Below are 17,062 nucleotides of genomic sequence, written 5' to 3' on the forward strand. Positions count from 1 at the left end.
TGTAAGGGGTGTGAGGGCTGTGTATGGCAGCACGGAGTGCGGGGGTGAGAGCTACTCTGCACTGCTCTGGGTCCCCAGTTTGTGAGGCATCCAAGGGTGTATCTCTTGCTGGAGCAGCTCAGCAGCAGGAGATGATGAAGTGGGGCATTTTTCCCTGGTGGATTGTTTCATTCAAGAGTTAAATAGACACATAAATATATGATTTCAGCCGCAAACCAGACATGGTGACACATGCCTACAATCCCAGCACTCAGGAGGCTGTGGTGACCATGGATATCACAAAAGTATATCCAAAAGAAACAGGAAACAATTGCCATCCGATGGGACTCTGAACCCCAAATCCCTTTCCAGTGCCTTACACATTAGGACACTAGAATTAGGACACGGGAAGCTATCCTCTATAATTCACCTCTTAAAAGGAAAGGAAACTACTGGTGTCACAACTGAAGGTCTTCCTTCAGTGCCAAATCTAGGCAGTATATCTAAGCCAGAGTCTTCCTGATTTCCTATTTAAGGCCAAGGGGCAATTTAAGGATATTCAGAAGGTAATTCAATTGAAAGGAGATCTACCAGGATGAAAACATTTCGACCACGAAGGGACTCGAACCCTCAATCTTCTGATCCGAAGTCAGACGCCTTATCCATTAGGCCACGCGGTCTACCTAGGTTCAGGGCTTCACCAGAATGTATTATTTGATGAAGTGCAGGAGCTCCTCCGACAACCGACAAGGGTTGACGTCTGTGGCATCTATAACTTTCGAGCCGCAGCGCACGGGAGCTGGGTAGCGCAGCTATGTAGCACGCCAGGGAGCTCCTCCGACTTCGGCCAGTTTGAATCCTCTCTGGTCAGCCCCTGTGCCCGCAGGTTGGATTGCGACCCTCTTCGTCTCGCAGAACGCCTCGATGTATGGTGTCGTCGTCCAGCTTTTCTCCGAGTCGGCGAGGTAGACAGGTCCCCAGGCCAGAGCGGAGGCGCTCGGTCACTGTTCCAGGATAGTGTTGGTCACGTCAGCACGTCGCGCTATCACGGACCACGTGAACACCGTATTTTAGTCGCGCCCCAGTGGCCTAATGGATAAGGCACTGGCCTCCTAAGCCAGGGATTGTGGGTTCGAGTCCCACCTGGGGTGGTGCTCCCTTAATTTTGGAGACAGAGTCGTGCGTGCACTTCCTCCCGCTGGGTCAGGCTGTTTGTGACCAGTCATTTAGCTCGGCTCTGTGAGCGGTGCACTCCACAAGGGTGCGCTGTGTCTTCGTACCCTAGTTGTAGCCGAGCATGCGCGTCCCGTAGTTTAATGTGGCCCCATTCATCTTAGGTGATGAATCAAAAACAAAACAGACCCTCTTACCCCAGGTGGGACTCGAACCCACAATCCCTGGCTTAGGAGGCCAGTGCCTTATCCATTAGGCCACTGGGGCTCACAACACGTGCCTATCGCCTTTTCCTTTCTAATGGGCTCACGACTATACCTCTGCCTGCTCGGACTTAAAAGCGTATTTTTGTTGTTGACCGGAGAAGCTGGGACCTGTGCTAAAACGCCCAGGCTATTTAGTGCACAGCGGGAACAGGGTAAAGCCTAGGGGCGCCTTGAGGTCGCCTGCTCATCCAGACTTGGAGTGCGTGAAAGTTTTGGGGCGTCAATTTTTTTACCCCCTCTCCCTCCTCCCAGCGCTATTTTGTCCCTTCGTACATCTCTAAAAAACTGAGCGAAACAAGAAAGGACAACAAATATCAGTCATAATATTGACAGTATTGAAACATGAGCTCTGAAAACCTTCCGGATCCTTCTAGTAACCATAGAACCATTCAGGCACTACTATGTCCTTTGCAAATAAATATGCAATGCACGGGAGGGTGGGCGTCAAAGGGCCAGGAAGAGAGGAAAACGGCAGACAAGAGACGACAGCCAGCTTAGTATTATTGTAATGTTAAACCGCACTTAAAACAAACAAACAAACAAACAAACAAACAAAAACAGGGAATGGAATGAGCAGTCTGGGAGGTATAGCTTAGCAATGGTGGTAGGTGTCGAGGTTCTGGGAAAGGGCTGAGGCTTGAAAGAAGGTATATATGGTTTTTAACTACGTAACTGAGCACAGGAAGCATTTGTTTAATGAATGACTTATCCGTGTGGAATAATTGGTCCCTGTAGTTAATCCTAACAATTCCCTGCTCTGTTTCTCAATGCTGACTTCACTAAACGCTGCAACAGGGGAGTGGGGGTGGGGGCACATGCTTGGCGCTAAAGCTCAAGTCTGAAAGCATTTGGAGCAATGTGGAGATTGGACAATTGTAGGAAGCTGTGACGGAGGGAGCCGCCGGGATCAGCAATGTCCTGGGGGAACTGCTAACAAGATTAATAATGAAATTGTTTATAAACTCCTACCCAAGTCCAGTGACAGCTCATAGCAAGTTGGAGGTATTACATTTTAGGCATGGATTCTCTTGCATGTCAGAATATAATGATGACAAACCAGATTTATCAAATTTCCATGCAATCCAACACAGTGTTTCACCTCCTATAGATGGCTGACTCCTGCCTGACACCAACAATGCTTAATTTTCAAGCTAATGTGGCATCCAAAGTCTGGTTTGTCTCTGGGAAATTTGACCAGGGCACAGCTTATTGATTAAGAAAAATGAAGTTATATTTGTGTGTGCACATAACTGTTTCATGGAGCTTGTAGAGGTCAGACCTCCATGAGTCAGCTCTCTCCTGCCATGTAGGTACCAGGGATCAAACTCGTGGCAGTCTGGGCAGCAAGGTCCTTTTCTGGCCTTCATTTTTGGTTTTAAAAATAAATACATTTGAGGGTTGGAGAGGTATAATAAACAACCTTCTGGGTCTGGTGATTTGGCTCAGCAGTTAAAGGTGCTTGTGGCCAAGCCTGATTGTCCTTGGAACCTACATGGCTGAGGAAGACAACTCCCACAGGTTGTTTCTGACCACCAGACATGCGTACCTCACCTGAGAGTAAATAATCTAGAGAGTGAAATGGCTGGGCAGGTGAAAATATTTGCCCTGAAGCCTGAGGCTTGATCCTCCATCCCCAGGATGGAGGAGGTGACTCTGCTAGTTGCTCTCTGACCTCTGCATGTGGGTGTGGCACACAAATATCCACCCAGTATACACGTAAGAAAATAACCCCTAAACTTCTGGCCTGGGAATGTAGCTCCGTGGATTTTGAGGCTCTTACCTGCCCGCTACACCTCTCAAGTCTCCTGCGAGATCTGCCATTAGGCATTCCTGGCTTCCCCGTCACCTCCTGCCACCCAGTGTCTTCCCAGCCCAGTGTTCTCTTTCTGAAGGTCCAGCTCAAATGCCTGCTCACCAACCTCAGCCCTCCTAACTATGCTCCTTGTGGACCGACCCACGATCCTCTGTTGCTGTATGTGCTCAACTCTGAGGTGGGTTTAGGCTGAAAGGTAAGAAAGAGTCCTGTGCAAAGTTCTCACTGACAAAAGGCTCCTGTGCTTACAAGTTTATTGCAGCCAGGAATTCATGAGGTGGATAATGGAAGGAGCTGCCCTGGAAGAGCTGCAGCCTTCCCGCCAAAGGAACGTTCTAGCAGGGCTCCAATTAATCAAGAAAAGTCTCCCGTGGTGTGTCGGCTCTCTGCTGAGCTGCACTGACACTCTGGTCTGTGCCAGCAGGGTGGGGTGACTTCAGTCCATAGTCATCCTCCTGCTTGTCTTTATGGCAGAGTTTAGTCTTTTCTGTCGTAGCCTTTCCTGATTCATCTTTTCAACCCTGAAAACAAAGGACAGCAAATGAGGCCCAGATGTGCAATCAGTGCTTTTCAAAGCTGGAAGCCGAGGGGAGTCCAGTCAGCAGGAGCCAGATGTGGACCTGGACCCACACCTTGCTCCTCTTAGCAGCTTCCCCACTGCCCCTGGGATCTGGAAGCTTCTGGACTCCCAGCCCTCTCTCCTGCCCAGCCTTGGTCCCTATGAGCCCGCTTGCTGCCAGGGTGTTTCTGTACCTGAGTCTCTGAAGCTGGGCATCTTCTTTGGATGGCTCCTTGGGCACCTGGCTGGCCTTGGCAATCATGTCTCGAATTTTCTGTAGGCATTCTGCCAGATTACGGAACTGGTATCGGCTGCTCTCCGAGGTAAGTACCAGCTCTCCTGCCTTGTTGATCTTATTTTTATGCTGCCAAGAAGGAAAATGAGGAACACCTGAAAGGCCCACAAGCCTATGCCTACCCCAGGGATCCATAGGAACAGAAAGGGGGTAGGTACCGTGAGGGCAATCTTCTGGCGCACGGGCTCTGCAATCCAGTCTGCACTGGCCAAGTGAAACCTTACTTCAGCCTTGGAATTCACTGTGGATGGGGAGGGAAGAGCATCGATCCTGAGACTCTTAGGATGCCACAGTGCCCAGGCCTCAGGAATAGTCCTAAAGCCAAGGACAGCCAACCACCTAACCAGGAACATTCTAGCCTATATGAAAACTGGCCATGGACCAGCCTGCAAGGCTAATGAGGTTCTTCAGTATAAAACGTCTAGTTTGCAAATACTTCTAGTACCCGGGTTTCCTGGGCTTCTCCTCACAATTTTCCTGGACTCTGAAAAGAGCAGGGGATGGGTTTCTCAGGAGCAAAAGGAACCTGTTCCCCATGGACCAAGCAGGCTGCCCTCCCATGCTGTGAATTCTCTTTGTTCACCCTCAAAAGCCTAGTCTTAGTTCCTAGTCTTAGCAATCCGCAGCTGAGAAGCAGACAATCAGGCACATTCAGAAGAATAGAAAGGATTATTCTAAGCTGGAGGTGTATGGGCTGAGCAGAAAAACCTCTTTATTCCACAGGAATGTGAACGCAGACTTGCTGAGCTCCCTTAAAGTCACAAGGTGTCAGTACCTTTGTTAACGTTCTGCCCCCCAGGACCGCTGCTCCGACAGTAAGTTATGCTTAACCGATCTGTGAAATGAAAGAATACATACAAGAGGATTCCCCCATAGCCAAACATGTAGACTGCTAAGTTAGTCAACGTAACTATTACACACACACACACACACACACACACACACACACACACGCTATAGATCAGTAAAGCTAGACAGTATTCACAGATGTCAAAGCTAAAATCAGAACAACTGACTGTCCCAAGGCCTCCCAGAGTGGGAGAAGTACAATTGAGGCCCAAGTCTAGCGTATTCTAACAAATCCTCCTGCTCTGTGTATTTGTTTGGTGGAAAGTGAAGAGGCTCAAGCTTGGGGACAGACTTAGTTTCACACAGTTCAATGCATGGTGGATATGGAATCAGATGGGCTAGAAGCTGGAGGAGAAGCAGAGGTGGAGGAAGGCACGTTCCTAGAGCTGCCACTGGAGCTGAGAGCAGAACTGTGAAGGCTGACTTGAGACTACACAGTAGGTCAGGGACTAGCATATTGTTTCTGGCTGTGTGTCAGGGCCTAGCTCATGGTCTGGGTTGAAATTATTTGTTGAATGGACCTTCACCCTGAAGGTAGGCAGTGTGGCCACAAACTATAAATCCACAGCTAGTTGCTTTCTTGTTTGTTTGTTTTGTATAAGAGTAAACCGTAGCTGTCCTCAGACACACCAGAAGAGGGCATCGGATCCCACTACAGATGGTTGTGAGCCACCATGTGGTTGCTGGGAATTGAACTTAAGACCTCTGGAAAAACAGCTAATGCTCTTAACCGCTGAGCCATCTTTCCTGCTCTCTTGTTTGGGTTTTTGAGATAGGATTTTTCTATGTAGCCCTGCCTGTCCTGGAGCTCACTTTGTAGACCAGGCTGGCTTTTGAATTCAGAGATCCACCTGCCTCTGACCCCCAAGTGCTGGCACGCAAGGCCTCGTGCCACCAATGACTGTCTTGTTCCTTCCTCCCATTTCTATAGCTCATGCAAAGGCCTTGAAAGTGTCTGGGTAGGGAAGATACAGAAGCAGGAGACTACGACTAAGAGAAGACCAGCTAACAAACCACAGTGGTTTGCATGTTGAAGTACCATGGCACCTCAATGGCAGGAAACGACATGGCATCCTGAGACCATCTTCCAGATCTCCCTCCTTTGAAAAAGCTAGTTAACTCTTGTTCTGACTAGATAACACAGGTACCTGGCACTGCAGGGGTATGGCCACACTATGGAGCCCAGCAATCTTGCATTTAACACATTTGGGTCATGCTGGCTGCAGCTGAGTCTTTTGAAACAGAATGCTGTGGGGTCCTCCAGCCAGGAGAGGCAACTGCTGTTCACTGAGCAGAATACCTGTTTTCCCAGAGACTGGATGAGGCACTTCCCTTGGCCTCCAGTTCTGTGGAGAGGCTTCCTAACACTCCCTCCACAGGCACTCCAAACAGCTGCCTCCATGCAACAGCACCTTGGCTCTGTGGCCAATGAGTGTCCTATGTGTTGGAAGTCTCTGTTTTGGTGTCACCATAAACAAGGACAATGGAGAGACACATCTTTGCCTATCCTGGGCTATATAGTGAACTCCAAGTTAGCCTGGGTTACTTAGTAAGAACATGTCTCACAAAAACCCCAGGCTGTTGGAGTTCAGTGCTTTCTAGACCACATCAGTGAAGCCCCGTCCCTGTTCGGCAAGTACAGAACTTGTAGTCTGTTTGTCCTAAGACAGGGTCTCATAGAGCTCAAGCTGTTCTTGAACTTGCTATCGAGCCAAGGCTGGTCTTGAACTCCTGATCCTCCTGCCTTCATTTTTCAAGTGATGGAATTAGACACACATGCCACCATTTGACAAAGAATTCTAAACTTATCCAATGGGGGATTCTCTAATGTCTGTCCCCTGGTTGCCCAGATTCCTTTTCTTTCTTTTTTTCTTTTTAGATAGGATTTCAAAACAAAGCTCAGTTGGCATGGAACTCACCATATAGAATGGCCTCAAACTTACAGCTATCCTCCCGCCGCATCTCCTGAGTGTGTGGAGTTTCGGCTGTGCTGACCACATGCACCTAAGTCTTTCCTTTGTTCTCTGAAGACCTCGCTCCAACAACGTTTTGTTGTTTTTAGATCTCACTATTCACCCACGCCCAGCCCTATGCACAGGTTTTGTGTGCGTTTTTGGATACATATCTAGATACCAACAGGACTATGGAAATAGAGATACAGACTCAATAGTATGAGGAGCACACAGGGTGGCTTGTCCACACTCCTGAGCCTTCCTTCTTCCCACATCACTCAAGCACTACATCATGAAGACAGTTCCACACAAGCACATCACACGTGTGGTGTGGTAAGCAGTGTGGTCCCCATCTGTGGCCACACCACTGTTTATTTGCTATCTAAGCCATGCTGCAGTCTCCTTTCACACCCATAGTTTGTCTCTCTATCTTTCACAGGTCTGGAGAGATCTAGAAGGAACACATAAGAAATTTGGTAAATGGCTCTCTCTCTCTCTCTCTCTCTCTCTCTCTCTCTCTCTCTCTCTCTCTCTGTGTGTGTGTGTGTGTGTGTGTGTGTGTTTCTTGGGGCTAACCCCAGGGTCTCTCTCATGCTAGGCAAGTACTACCACTGAGTTAGACACTTAGCCTAAAATGTCTGATTTTCAATAAAATTACTTACCTAGAGGGATGTCACTGCTGGCTTGTTTTGCATCCTCCTGGAATATGATATACATACTGTCAAAGAATGAAGTCACTTGAATAATAATATAAAGCTACAAGTCAAATGTTATATATTTTGGGCTGAAGAGATGGCTCAGTGGGTAAAAGCACTTCCTCAAAGTCAGGCCTGACAACCTGAGTTCACCTGTGGGTTCCCTGGGATCTGCATGGTAGAAAGGAAGAACCAACTCCTGTGAATTATCCTCTGACTCACATACTTACACACACACACACACACACACACACACACACACACACACACACACACGTGTGCATGTATACACACACTCAACCATTCATACACTCACATACACTTATACACACACACATGCACACTAAATTCAATAAACACTTTTAAAAAGCTATGCATTATTGTTTTCAGGACTCCAAATCTTGCTGTCAAACCCATCTTGACTCAGCCGCTACCTCTGAAGCACTCCTCTCAGAAGATGGCGCTCATGCCTCCAGCTGTCCCTGCTCTGCCTTAAGCTATTGCTGGGTGCTATCAGTGGCCTAACTCATGGGGAAAGGGATGGATGAGACAAGACAAAGAACACATACATGAGGGACGCTAAGCACCAATACTCTCTGCCACCCTGGTACAACAATCTTAGTGGGCCACCCTCTTCTTTCTGGTGCCTATGGGAAGGTGGCAGCAGTGGCCGTCTGCCTTGAACAGGTCCTGGTTCACCTGCCTGGAGGGCTGGTGTCAGACTGAGCTACTCATGTCAGGCTTCCTCCTCACCTGAGCCCTTCATTCAGCAGCAATACCCTCCAACCTTAAATCCTCAGGACCACAAAGTCCAACAAATACCTACGGCCCCAGGGGCTCCTCTGGCCTCCAAGCTAAAGTGTGTCAACCTACACCTCTCCATGCCTTCATTGCTTGATCTCTAGAACTGGGGATGGGGGTGGAGTCCTCACTCTGCTCATGCCGCTCTCTCTGAAGACGTCACCACTTTGCTAAGTCACCCTCCTCAGGTTTCCTCTTGCCTCTTCATGACTCTTCTGAATATTGCTTGACTAGCACCTTGGTGATGGCTGAAACTCAGATGTGCCACTGAAATCTTTCTTCTCCTGCCCCCAAATATTTCATCCTAAGCTGATGGAAATGCCATCTCTATTGGTGGCTCCTACTTCTGGGCTCCAGTAAACCTCTTTGCTCAACTCCAGCCCCACAGACCCTGCTCGTTCTCACTTTACTTCCAGTCTAGTAGCGAATCCTATAGACTTTCTTCAAAAGATGCCTAGGATCTAATCATCCTCAAGACTCCTCTTGCTTCCAGCCCGCTCATGCTGTCTTGCCTATATTACCACAATCTCCTAACTCACCTTCTAGCCATTGCCATTCTCCAGGCTGCTGTCTGTAACACTGTAACAGTCAATCTTGTAAAACTAAGCTGTATCATTCCATTCCTGGCCCCACCCACCTCTCTCCTCTTTAGCTTCCTTTCAGCGACAGCCCTACTCAGACACCCTTGTCCAGCTCTGAAGTGGTTGTACCTGCTCTGCTTGGGACACTCATCTCCCCAGTATTCTCATGTCTTCCTTCTTCCAGGTCTTTGTATGTTACAAGGTCTCATATAATCCAGGCTGGCCCTGAACTGATTTTCCTGCCTCTGCCTCAAGTGCTGGGGTTACAGATGCAGGCCACTGTACCCGACTTCTTCGAGGCTTTCCAAGATCATGCTACTTAAAACTTCAACTCTAAGCCGGGTTTGTTGGCCTATGCCTGTAATCTCAGTACTTGAGACTCAGGAGGATCACTGCAAATGAGAGATCAGCTGGGCTTTTTATACATAGCCGTTCTCACAACAAATAGGCCAGTATAGTGACACATGCCAATAGCCTTTACACTTGGGAGATGAAGGTGGAAGGATCAGGAGCTCATAACCACCCACAGCTATGTAACAAGTTTGAGGCTAGCCTAGGTTACATGAGATCCTTTGTCACAAAACAAACCTACAACTGTATCTCTAGCCGCACCTCTTCTTTCTGAGTCTTATTATCTCTAAAGTATTATGTTCAGTGTTACTTGGGTTTATTCATTTATTTTTGTCTGTCCCCCTGCAGTATATGCACTCCACAATCTTAGGATATCTGTTTTACTACTCTCTGACCCAAATTAGCACTGTGCTAACAACATGCTCTCAAGAAAAGTCTGCTGAATGAGGTGCGAGTGGATGAATGAAAATACTTGATGCTCTTTCAATCTTACAGGTGCTGTCAATAGATGCCTCTTTTCTGCTCAGGCCCCATGCAGTGCGACTACACGAAGCAGGCTAAATATGAATCCGCAAGGACCAAACAAGCCTTGTCTCAGGCTTCCTAACGTTACTAGGGACAAAAGACTACTTAACGTTCCAACTTGCGGACCTCAGCTTTTACTGTCCACTTTTAAGGTCCATAATGCACATCTTCGCATAGAAAGTGAGCCTGAGGACCGGGAAAAAAAAACGTGGAAAAACTAGAGATCTTGAAAGACGCGTATATGGCAGGCTCTCTCCCAGGGCCTGCACGATCCGAGCCACGAGGGTTGCTATCACACTCTACAGTCCCAGCCTCCCGGTTGCTAGGACGACCAGTTCCTCCCCAGGCAACCAGAATGTTCCACACCGCCCGGCTTCCGCGCGTCACCTAGCAGCGAGAGGAACCGCCCTTTCCGTCCCGCCTATCTGGGCTCACCGGGACCTTCCAGGCGGTATCCACGCCCTTGGACTCGGGGTACAGCTTGTCCAGGCTGTAGATGCTCTGGAACTTGGTGCCGTCTACCTGTCTGTGCAGAGCCCGGCGAGCACAGCGCGCGGGCGGCGGGAGCAACAAGGTTCCAGTTCGGCTCAGGCCCCAGCGTAGGCCCCAGGCGGCCGCCATCTTCATCAACCAGGGCCGCTTCCGGTGCGCAGTCTCCTCGCGGTCCGCCAATCTTTGGTGAGCTCGCGGCTTGAGTTCCGCCCGGTTTCTCGGCCTCTGGGCTGGCCACCTTGGCTGTGATGGTTGGTGGTGGGCACCCAGCTGACCCCACGTAGAGGTTGGCCAGCAGATAGAGACCACCTAAGGGAGATTCTTCTTTAAAAGATTCCTGTAATGGTCTGGCTGAGTGGTGCTCACCAGCAGTCCCAGCACTGCACTCAAGGCCAAGGCAGGTGTGAGCCTAACCCAGTTTACATACTGAGCCCCTGTCATAAAAATAATAAATACATGGCCGGGCATAATCCCAGCACTTGGGAGGCAGAAGCAGGCAGATCGGGGCCAGCCTGGTCTACAAAGCGAGTCCAGGACAGCTGAGGCTATCACACAGAGAAACCTTGTCTTGGAAAACCATTAAAACAAATGTGTATGTATTTGTGTGTGTGTGTGTGTGTGTGTGTGTGTGTGTGTGTACACACACACACAAATAACAATAAATATATATATAAACGCATAAATACATAAACAAACAAACACTGGATCCTGCATCCCAGAAACACCCTTTTCTCTTTTTGAGTCTGTTCTCACCTGGACCCTTCAACAACCTAACTAGACACTGCAAGAAGATCCTACCTACTTAGCTTGGATTTTCTCTGCCTTCTCTTATTCCTTTCTCAGCCACAACCTTAGCTTGCTTTAGATAGATGGGTGTCTATTTGTCTGTCTGACCATTCTTTGTATGGTTTTGAGTTTAATGGTTGGTTTTGTGGTATTTATTTGGGCAGGTCTCAATTATGTAGCCCTAGCTGGCCTGGAACTCACTATACATAGCAAGTTGCCTGCCTCTCTCTCCAGAGCATTGGTAGTAAAAGCTTACTCAACTATGTCTGTCTTTTGTTTGTGTTTTAAGACAGAGTTTCCTATTTAGCTTAGGCTAGCCTTGAACTCCAGACCTTCCTGCCTCTACCTTACAGGGCTTCAGATTAGTACCATGATGTAAGGCCCAGTCTTATGTTCTAACATATTGCCTGTCTTCCAGCTAGAATGTAAGGTCTCTGCTGTATCCCAAACATGCAGAGTGTGTCACGTCACAGACATACCACAGGCTGGCTTTGTTTGAACTCTCAGAGATGCACCTGCTTTGCCTCTTGAGTGCTGGGATCAAAGACAAGTACCACCATGCCCAGCAGCAATTCATTTTTTTTGTTTTGTTTTTTTGTTTGTTTGTTTTTGTTTGTTTTGTTTTTCGAGACAGGGTTTCTTTGTGTAGCCTTGACTGTCCTGGAACTCACTCTGTAGACCAGGCTGGCCTCGAACTCAGAAATCCGCCTGTCTCTGCCTCCCAAGTGCTGGGATTAAAGGCGTGCGCCACCACTGCCTGGCAGCAATTCATTTTTTGTAAGCTGAATTTAGTCAAATTGAATGAATTTCAGGCTTATTGTTTTTATCCACAAAACAGCCTTATAAGCCACCTTCTCCCGTGTGAGAGTTGTGATGGATAGCTTTGCTTCCACCCAGTTTTCCCTCAAGCTTTAAGGAACAGCACAGTGGATTCTTCTAACCACTAAAGACAAACTGGAGAAGTAGGTACAGACTTCAGAAGACTGCAGGTTAAGCAGAACCGTTTCATAGTGGTGTGAAGGCAAGAAATCCAGAATTGGTGACATTCTAATGCTAAGGCTCCAAGCGATGTGCAGAGGTGACTAATCCTTGGCTAAGTTCCTTAGTTGAGGTTGTGTGTAGATGAAAATAGATGTCAATAAATGTTAGCAATTGTTAGTAATGCTTGTGGTTGTGATTGACTTGTAATGAAGAGCTTGATTTTTTTTTTTTTTGAGAAAGTATCACCTAGAAAAATACACCCCTGGGACAATTTAAGTATTCTCCAGGGACATTGGCTTATTGAAACAGGAGACTGTCACTGAAGCAAGCCTTTACAGTCTCTGCATTATTGGAGAGATAAACCCACCCCCAGGCATTCTGTGAACTCAAAAGGATTGGCAACTGACATCTTCCTTTGGGGCTCTGGTCGGAAGGAGTCTCCTGGGTCCTTCCCTGACTGACTTAGTCCCAGAACCTCAGAGGGAGCAGAGACGTTTCCATAGTGACCGGAATATGCTGCTCAGGGGAGCAAGCCCAGGCATCCACTCGGGTTGTGGATTGTGAATAACAAAATCAGAGTGGTCCCATGGCAGTTTTGCTCCGAGGTGGACTCCAACCTCCAACCTGTGCCTGACCCACAGTTATAAGAAAAGGAAGCTGCACATTTTCATGGTTCCAAATAAACACAGCCTGTTCAGGCCATCTGGTGGCCTGGATTCTGCAAGAAGTGGGAGTGGGGGGGCGGGGGAGAGAAAAAGACAAGTTGCCCTGGGGCTGGGAGAAGAGCAGCTGGCCTGCTCTTCTCTTCTCACTGACTGCTGCCAAGAACCATTCAGTATTGGGGAAGGGAGGATGCTGGGATAGGTGAGCACTAAGTGGGGTGTGGTGGAGCATGCTTGTAATGGGAGGCTGAGGCAGGAGGACCACCATGAGTTTGAGGCCAGCTTGCATTACACAGTGAGTTTCATGCCAGCTTAGGTTACATAAGACCTCATGTTAAACAATAACAATGAAAAGGCTGGCACTGAAGATTGAAAACAGCACCCTGTCTTCCTCCCATTGGTCCCCCAAAGGTTGGATGGCCCGAGATGATGTTTCAGGAAGGGGCTATTCACTCAAAATAGGAAAAAAGAAAGGATTAAGAACCAAAGGCCAGTCCTGCAGGCAGAGGAATTTGTAGACCCAGCCCTGTTCTGTAGCTTGTGAGTTGGCATATGACTGCCATCTGAAGGGATCCACAGGATTTTCTTTGTGAGTGCCCTAAGTCAGATGACCTGTTAAAACTCTCCATGTTGTAGGCATAAGGGACATTCAGTGAGGTGTAGGGGTCTCAGGCCTCAGTTGAAATACTTCTAATACACCGTGTGTGTGTGTGTGTGTGTGTGTGTGTGTGTGTGTGTGTGTGTGTGTGTGTGAGTGTGTATGTGTGTGTGTGTGTGTGTGTGTGTGTGTGTGTGTGATGCTGGGGATGGACCACAAGGACTTGCACATGCTAGAGAAATACTCTGCCGTCAGCTACAGTCCCCAGCCTGAGATGGACTATTTCTGGGTGACCTTGACTGACTCACTTAACCTCCAAGTTTCAGAATGCTGTTCGGCTAATGAGAGCTTTTGCATTTGTCTCATGAAGTTCCTGGGGGATTAAACAAACTGGAACCACTTGCCACAGAGCCAGCAAGTCAACACACACAAAAGCCAGCCACAACTCAGAGATGCTGCACACAGACCCCTTGAAGAAGATCTGATAGCTTTTCTCTGCACCCCTAGGGTAGGAAATCCATTTTGACAAGCTCTCTGACAAGCTCTCCAGACCCTGCTTCCTCTCTGGAGGGATGGGCAGCACGTGCTCTGTGGCTTGAATGAATGAGCAAAGCTTCCTTGGAAACTGCTTCCTTCTCTATGTCCAGTTTCCTGCTTAGTCTCCTAGAAACAGCCCTTGTGTGTGTGTCTATGTGTGTGCATGTGTGTATGTGTCTATGTGTGTGTGTGTGTCTATGTGTATCTGTTTGTGTCTATGTGTGTGCATGTGTGTATGTGTCTGTGTGTATGTGTCTATGTGTGTGTGTGTCTATGTGTATCTGTTTGTGTCTATGTGTGTATGAGTGTGTCTATGTGTTGTGTGTCTGTGTGTTGTCCTCTGACTTCTTACACAAGCTTTACATGAAACCATGCAGGCTGTTAGTTGGTGTAATCACCCATTTGGGGCCCAGATCTGTGCTCTGCACACTGCACCCTCTTCCCCTCCAGAGTTCCATGGAGACTAAGTGGAGTCTTGATGATGACAGGCCTCCCAAGTGACAAGTTCACAGTGGTTTGTATCGTCCACTCCACACCATTGGGAGGAGACAGGTCCCTGGGATTGGATGGTGGTTGTGAGCATACTGTGCATGGAATATAAGTTCTGAGAACACCAGGAGGTAAATGGCCCCCTCATTCTTCCTATAAGTGTCTTATGGTCTCAGTGGGCTGCTTCCCAGGGGCCAGTCTGGTTTATCTTTCTTTGTGGCCCCCAGTCTCTTTCCCTCTGCCTATCACTTACTCAACCTTGATGTTGCAACCCAGGAAAACCTTTAAGAAGCCCAGGGTTTGAAAGATGGCTCAGCAAGTAAAGGCACTCACTGCCAAGCCCGATGACCTCAGTTTGATCCTTGGAACCCACAAGGTGGAAAGACAGAGTCAAACTTCTGAAGGCTATCCTATGGCCTCTATATCTAAGCCATGGTATGGGGAAACCCCTTCACATTAATAATAAATAAGAAGACAAAACGGTGGCTGGGGCTGCATAGATGGCTTAGCAGTCAAGAGCATTGGATGCACTTGTGGGAGAGTGGGATTCAATTCCCAGAATCCCCTAGGGGCTTAAAACTGTAACTCTGATCCCCATGGATCTGATGCCTTCTGGTCTTCTCAAGCATCAAGTGTCCACATGGTACACAGACATATGCAAAGGAAAAGTAGCCATACATATTAAAACACACACACACACACACACACACACACACACACACACAGAGAGGTACCATGGCCTCTTCTCCATAATAGCACCAAAGCAAGGAAGAAATCTCCTCTGCCTCCTGCCCCATCCCCCTGCCCCAGCCTCCCGAGCTAAAGCCAGAGCAAAGGTTATGAACTCTTAAGAAGTTCATGTTGAATGGCTGGCTGCCACAGCCACATGCAGCCCATCTGTCGCCCATCTTCCAGCAGTCCAGTCATCCCGGGAGAATGTCCTCTGGTGAAACCAGGTTGATCACGGACTGTCATCAGCCTCCCTGCCTATGGAGTCAGTCATGAAGAAGACAGAAGTGCCATGGAGTGGTCCTCATGGAAGTCAGGGTTAAGCGCCAGCTTGTACAGACTTAGAAGCTGTGCGTGGTTGGTGTTGAGCAAGGTAACACCTTCCAGCTGGACTGAAAGCGGGTATGTGTTCAACTGGCTGCTCATCATGGGACTTTGGATGTTGCCAAGCAAAACTGAGCCCCACTGGCTAGTTCTAAATATGTATTTTTTCACACTAAAAAAAAAAAAAAAAAAATCATAGGTGAAAACTGTCTAAATGGGTTTGTTTGAGGTTGAAAAGGAGGATATTGAAAAAGTAAGGCAGAGCCAAGCATGGTAAACTGCACACCTAAACTCTCAGCACGATGAAGGCTTAGTAATCGCAACTGTAAGGCCGGCGGGACTAAGTATCAAGGCCCAGTGCACTTGCTTACAATCCCGGATTGTTTGACACAAGATTTCCTGGCTATCCTGGAACTCACTTTGTAGACCAAGCTGGCCTCGAACTCACAGAGATCTACCTGCCTCTGCCTCCCGATTAAAGGCATGTGCCACCACGCCTGGCAAAAAATCTCAATAACAATAAAGGAACACTGAACTAGAGTCGTCACAGGCATCTCCTATTACGTGTGATGACGTGTGATGACACCAAGACCCAAGACTGAGGAAAGGAGACCTTAGGAGTGTCAGGGTCAGGGATAAGGGTGGGGACTAAGAGTTCTAGGTCCAGCCAGGCGGTGGTGGCACATGCCTTTAATCTCAGCACTTGGGAGGCAGAGACAGGTTCGAGGCCAGCCTGGTCTACAGAGTGAGTTCCAGGAGTTCCAGGACAGCCAGGGCTACACAGAGAAACCCTGTCTCAAACAAACAAACAAACAAACAAAACGAGTTCTAGGTCCCTGGAGCTTTCAGAAAGACATGGCTACCCTAAATGCAATAAGAGGTGAAGGCCTGCTGTGGAGGTACATGCCTGTAATCCATGTACATGTGGAGGTCAGAGGACAACTTTGTGGAGTGGGCTTCTCTCCTCTCAACTTCCCATGGATTCTGGGGATCAAACCCATGTTATCAGGACTGTTACCAAGAACCTCTACATGGCAAGTCATCTTACAGCAGGCCTCTAGACTTAAAAAAAAATTTACATTTCTCTTTTACATTTATTTTACATGCCATAGTGCCAGTGCGGAAGTCAGCGGAGGAGTTGTTTTCACACCTTGAGCCATTTCGTGGGCCCCTCTATGACTTTTTAAAACCTATATTCTCATATATTGTATCTACGATCTATACACATTAAGATAAAAAGGGGGGCAGGGCATAGTGGTGCACTCCTTTAATCCAAGCATTTGGGAAGCCAAGGCCGGTGGATCTCTGAGTTCCGGGACAGCCTGGTGTACACAGTGATACCCTGTCTGGGTTTTTTGTTTGTTTGACTGTTTGTTTTTAAATGTGTATGAGTGTTTTGCCTGCATGTATATATGTGTACCCTGTGCATGCCTGGTGCCTGCAGAAGCCAGATGAAGGCATTGGATCCCCTGAAACTGGAGTTACAGGTCACTGAGACCCTTTACCTGGGTGCTGGCAACCAGGCCCAGGTACTCTGCAAGAACGAAAAGTACTTCTTACTGATGAGTCATCTCTTCAGCTCTGAAACTATGTCTTGAAGAAGAAGAAGGGGGAGGAGGAAGAGA

General features: G+C 48.1%; 1 protein-coding gene and 3 non-coding genes across 5 annotated transcripts; 1 reads left to right on the forward strand and 3 right to left on the reverse strand.

The window, feature by feature from the left end:
• Positions 1–586: 586 nt before the first annotated feature.
• On the reverse strand, positions 587–659 carry Trnar-ucg (transfer RNA arginine (anticodon UCG)). The gene has a single exon. It is a non-coding gene; the product is annotated as a tRNA-Arg (tRNA).
• Positions 660–1,057: 398 nt separating this feature from the next.
• On the forward strand, positions 1,058–1,130 carry Trnar-ccu (transfer RNA arginine (anticodon CCU)). Its single transcript has one exon. It is a non-coding gene; the product is annotated as a tRNA-Arg (tRNA).
• Positions 1,131–1,346: 216 nt separating this feature from the next.
• On the reverse strand, positions 1,347–1,419 carry Trnar-ccu (transfer RNA arginine (anticodon CCU)). The gene has a single exon. It is a non-coding gene; the product is annotated as a tRNA-Arg (tRNA).
• Positions 1,420–3,450: 2,031 nt separating this feature from the next.
• Mrpl58 (mitochondrial ribosomal protein L58) lies at positions 3,451–10,497 on the reverse strand. Of its 2 annotated transcripts, none has more exons than XM_034504374.2 (6): positions 10,275–10,497; positions 7,549–7,585; positions 4,861–4,920; positions 4,244–4,326; positions 3,985–4,154; positions 3,451–3,752 (listed from the first exon to the last, which is right to left on the reverse strand). In XM_034504374.2, exons 1-6 carry the CDS (start codon positions 10,464–10,466, stop codon positions 3,668–3,670), a joined length of 627 nt encoding a protein of 208 aa, XP_034360265.1. In that variant the 5' UTR covers positions 10,467–10,497; the 3' UTR covers positions 3,451–3,667. The 2 variants fall into 2 exon arrangements, with proteins under 2 accessions (XP_034360265.1, XP_034360267.1); XM_034504376.2 differs by having other exon boundaries at positions 10,362–10,493.
• Positions 10,498–17,062: the final 6,565 nt, after the last annotated feature.

Source organism: Arvicanthis niloticus, chromosome 6 (assembly GCF_011762505.2).
Source record: "Arvicanthis niloticus isolate mArvNil1 chromosome 6, mArvNil1.pat.X, whole genome shotgun sequence".
Lineage (NCBI taxonomy): Eukaryota > Metazoa > Chordata > Mammalia > Rodentia > Muridae > Arvicanthis > Arvicanthis niloticus.

Coding starts and splice junctions, on each gene's coding strand:
- Mrpl58 (XM_034504374.2), bottom strand. CDS start 10,466: ATGAAGATGGCGGCCGCCTGGGGCCTACGCTGGGGCCTGAGCCGAACT. Junction 7,586..10,274: donor ATACCGCCTGGAAGGTCCCG/GTGAGCCCAGAT, acceptor ATCATATTCCAG/GAGGATGCAAAACAAGCCAG. Junction 3,753..3,984: donor GCCCAGCTTCAGAGACTCAG/GTACAGAAACAC, acceptor CTTTGTTTTCAG/GGTTGAAAAGATGAATCAGG.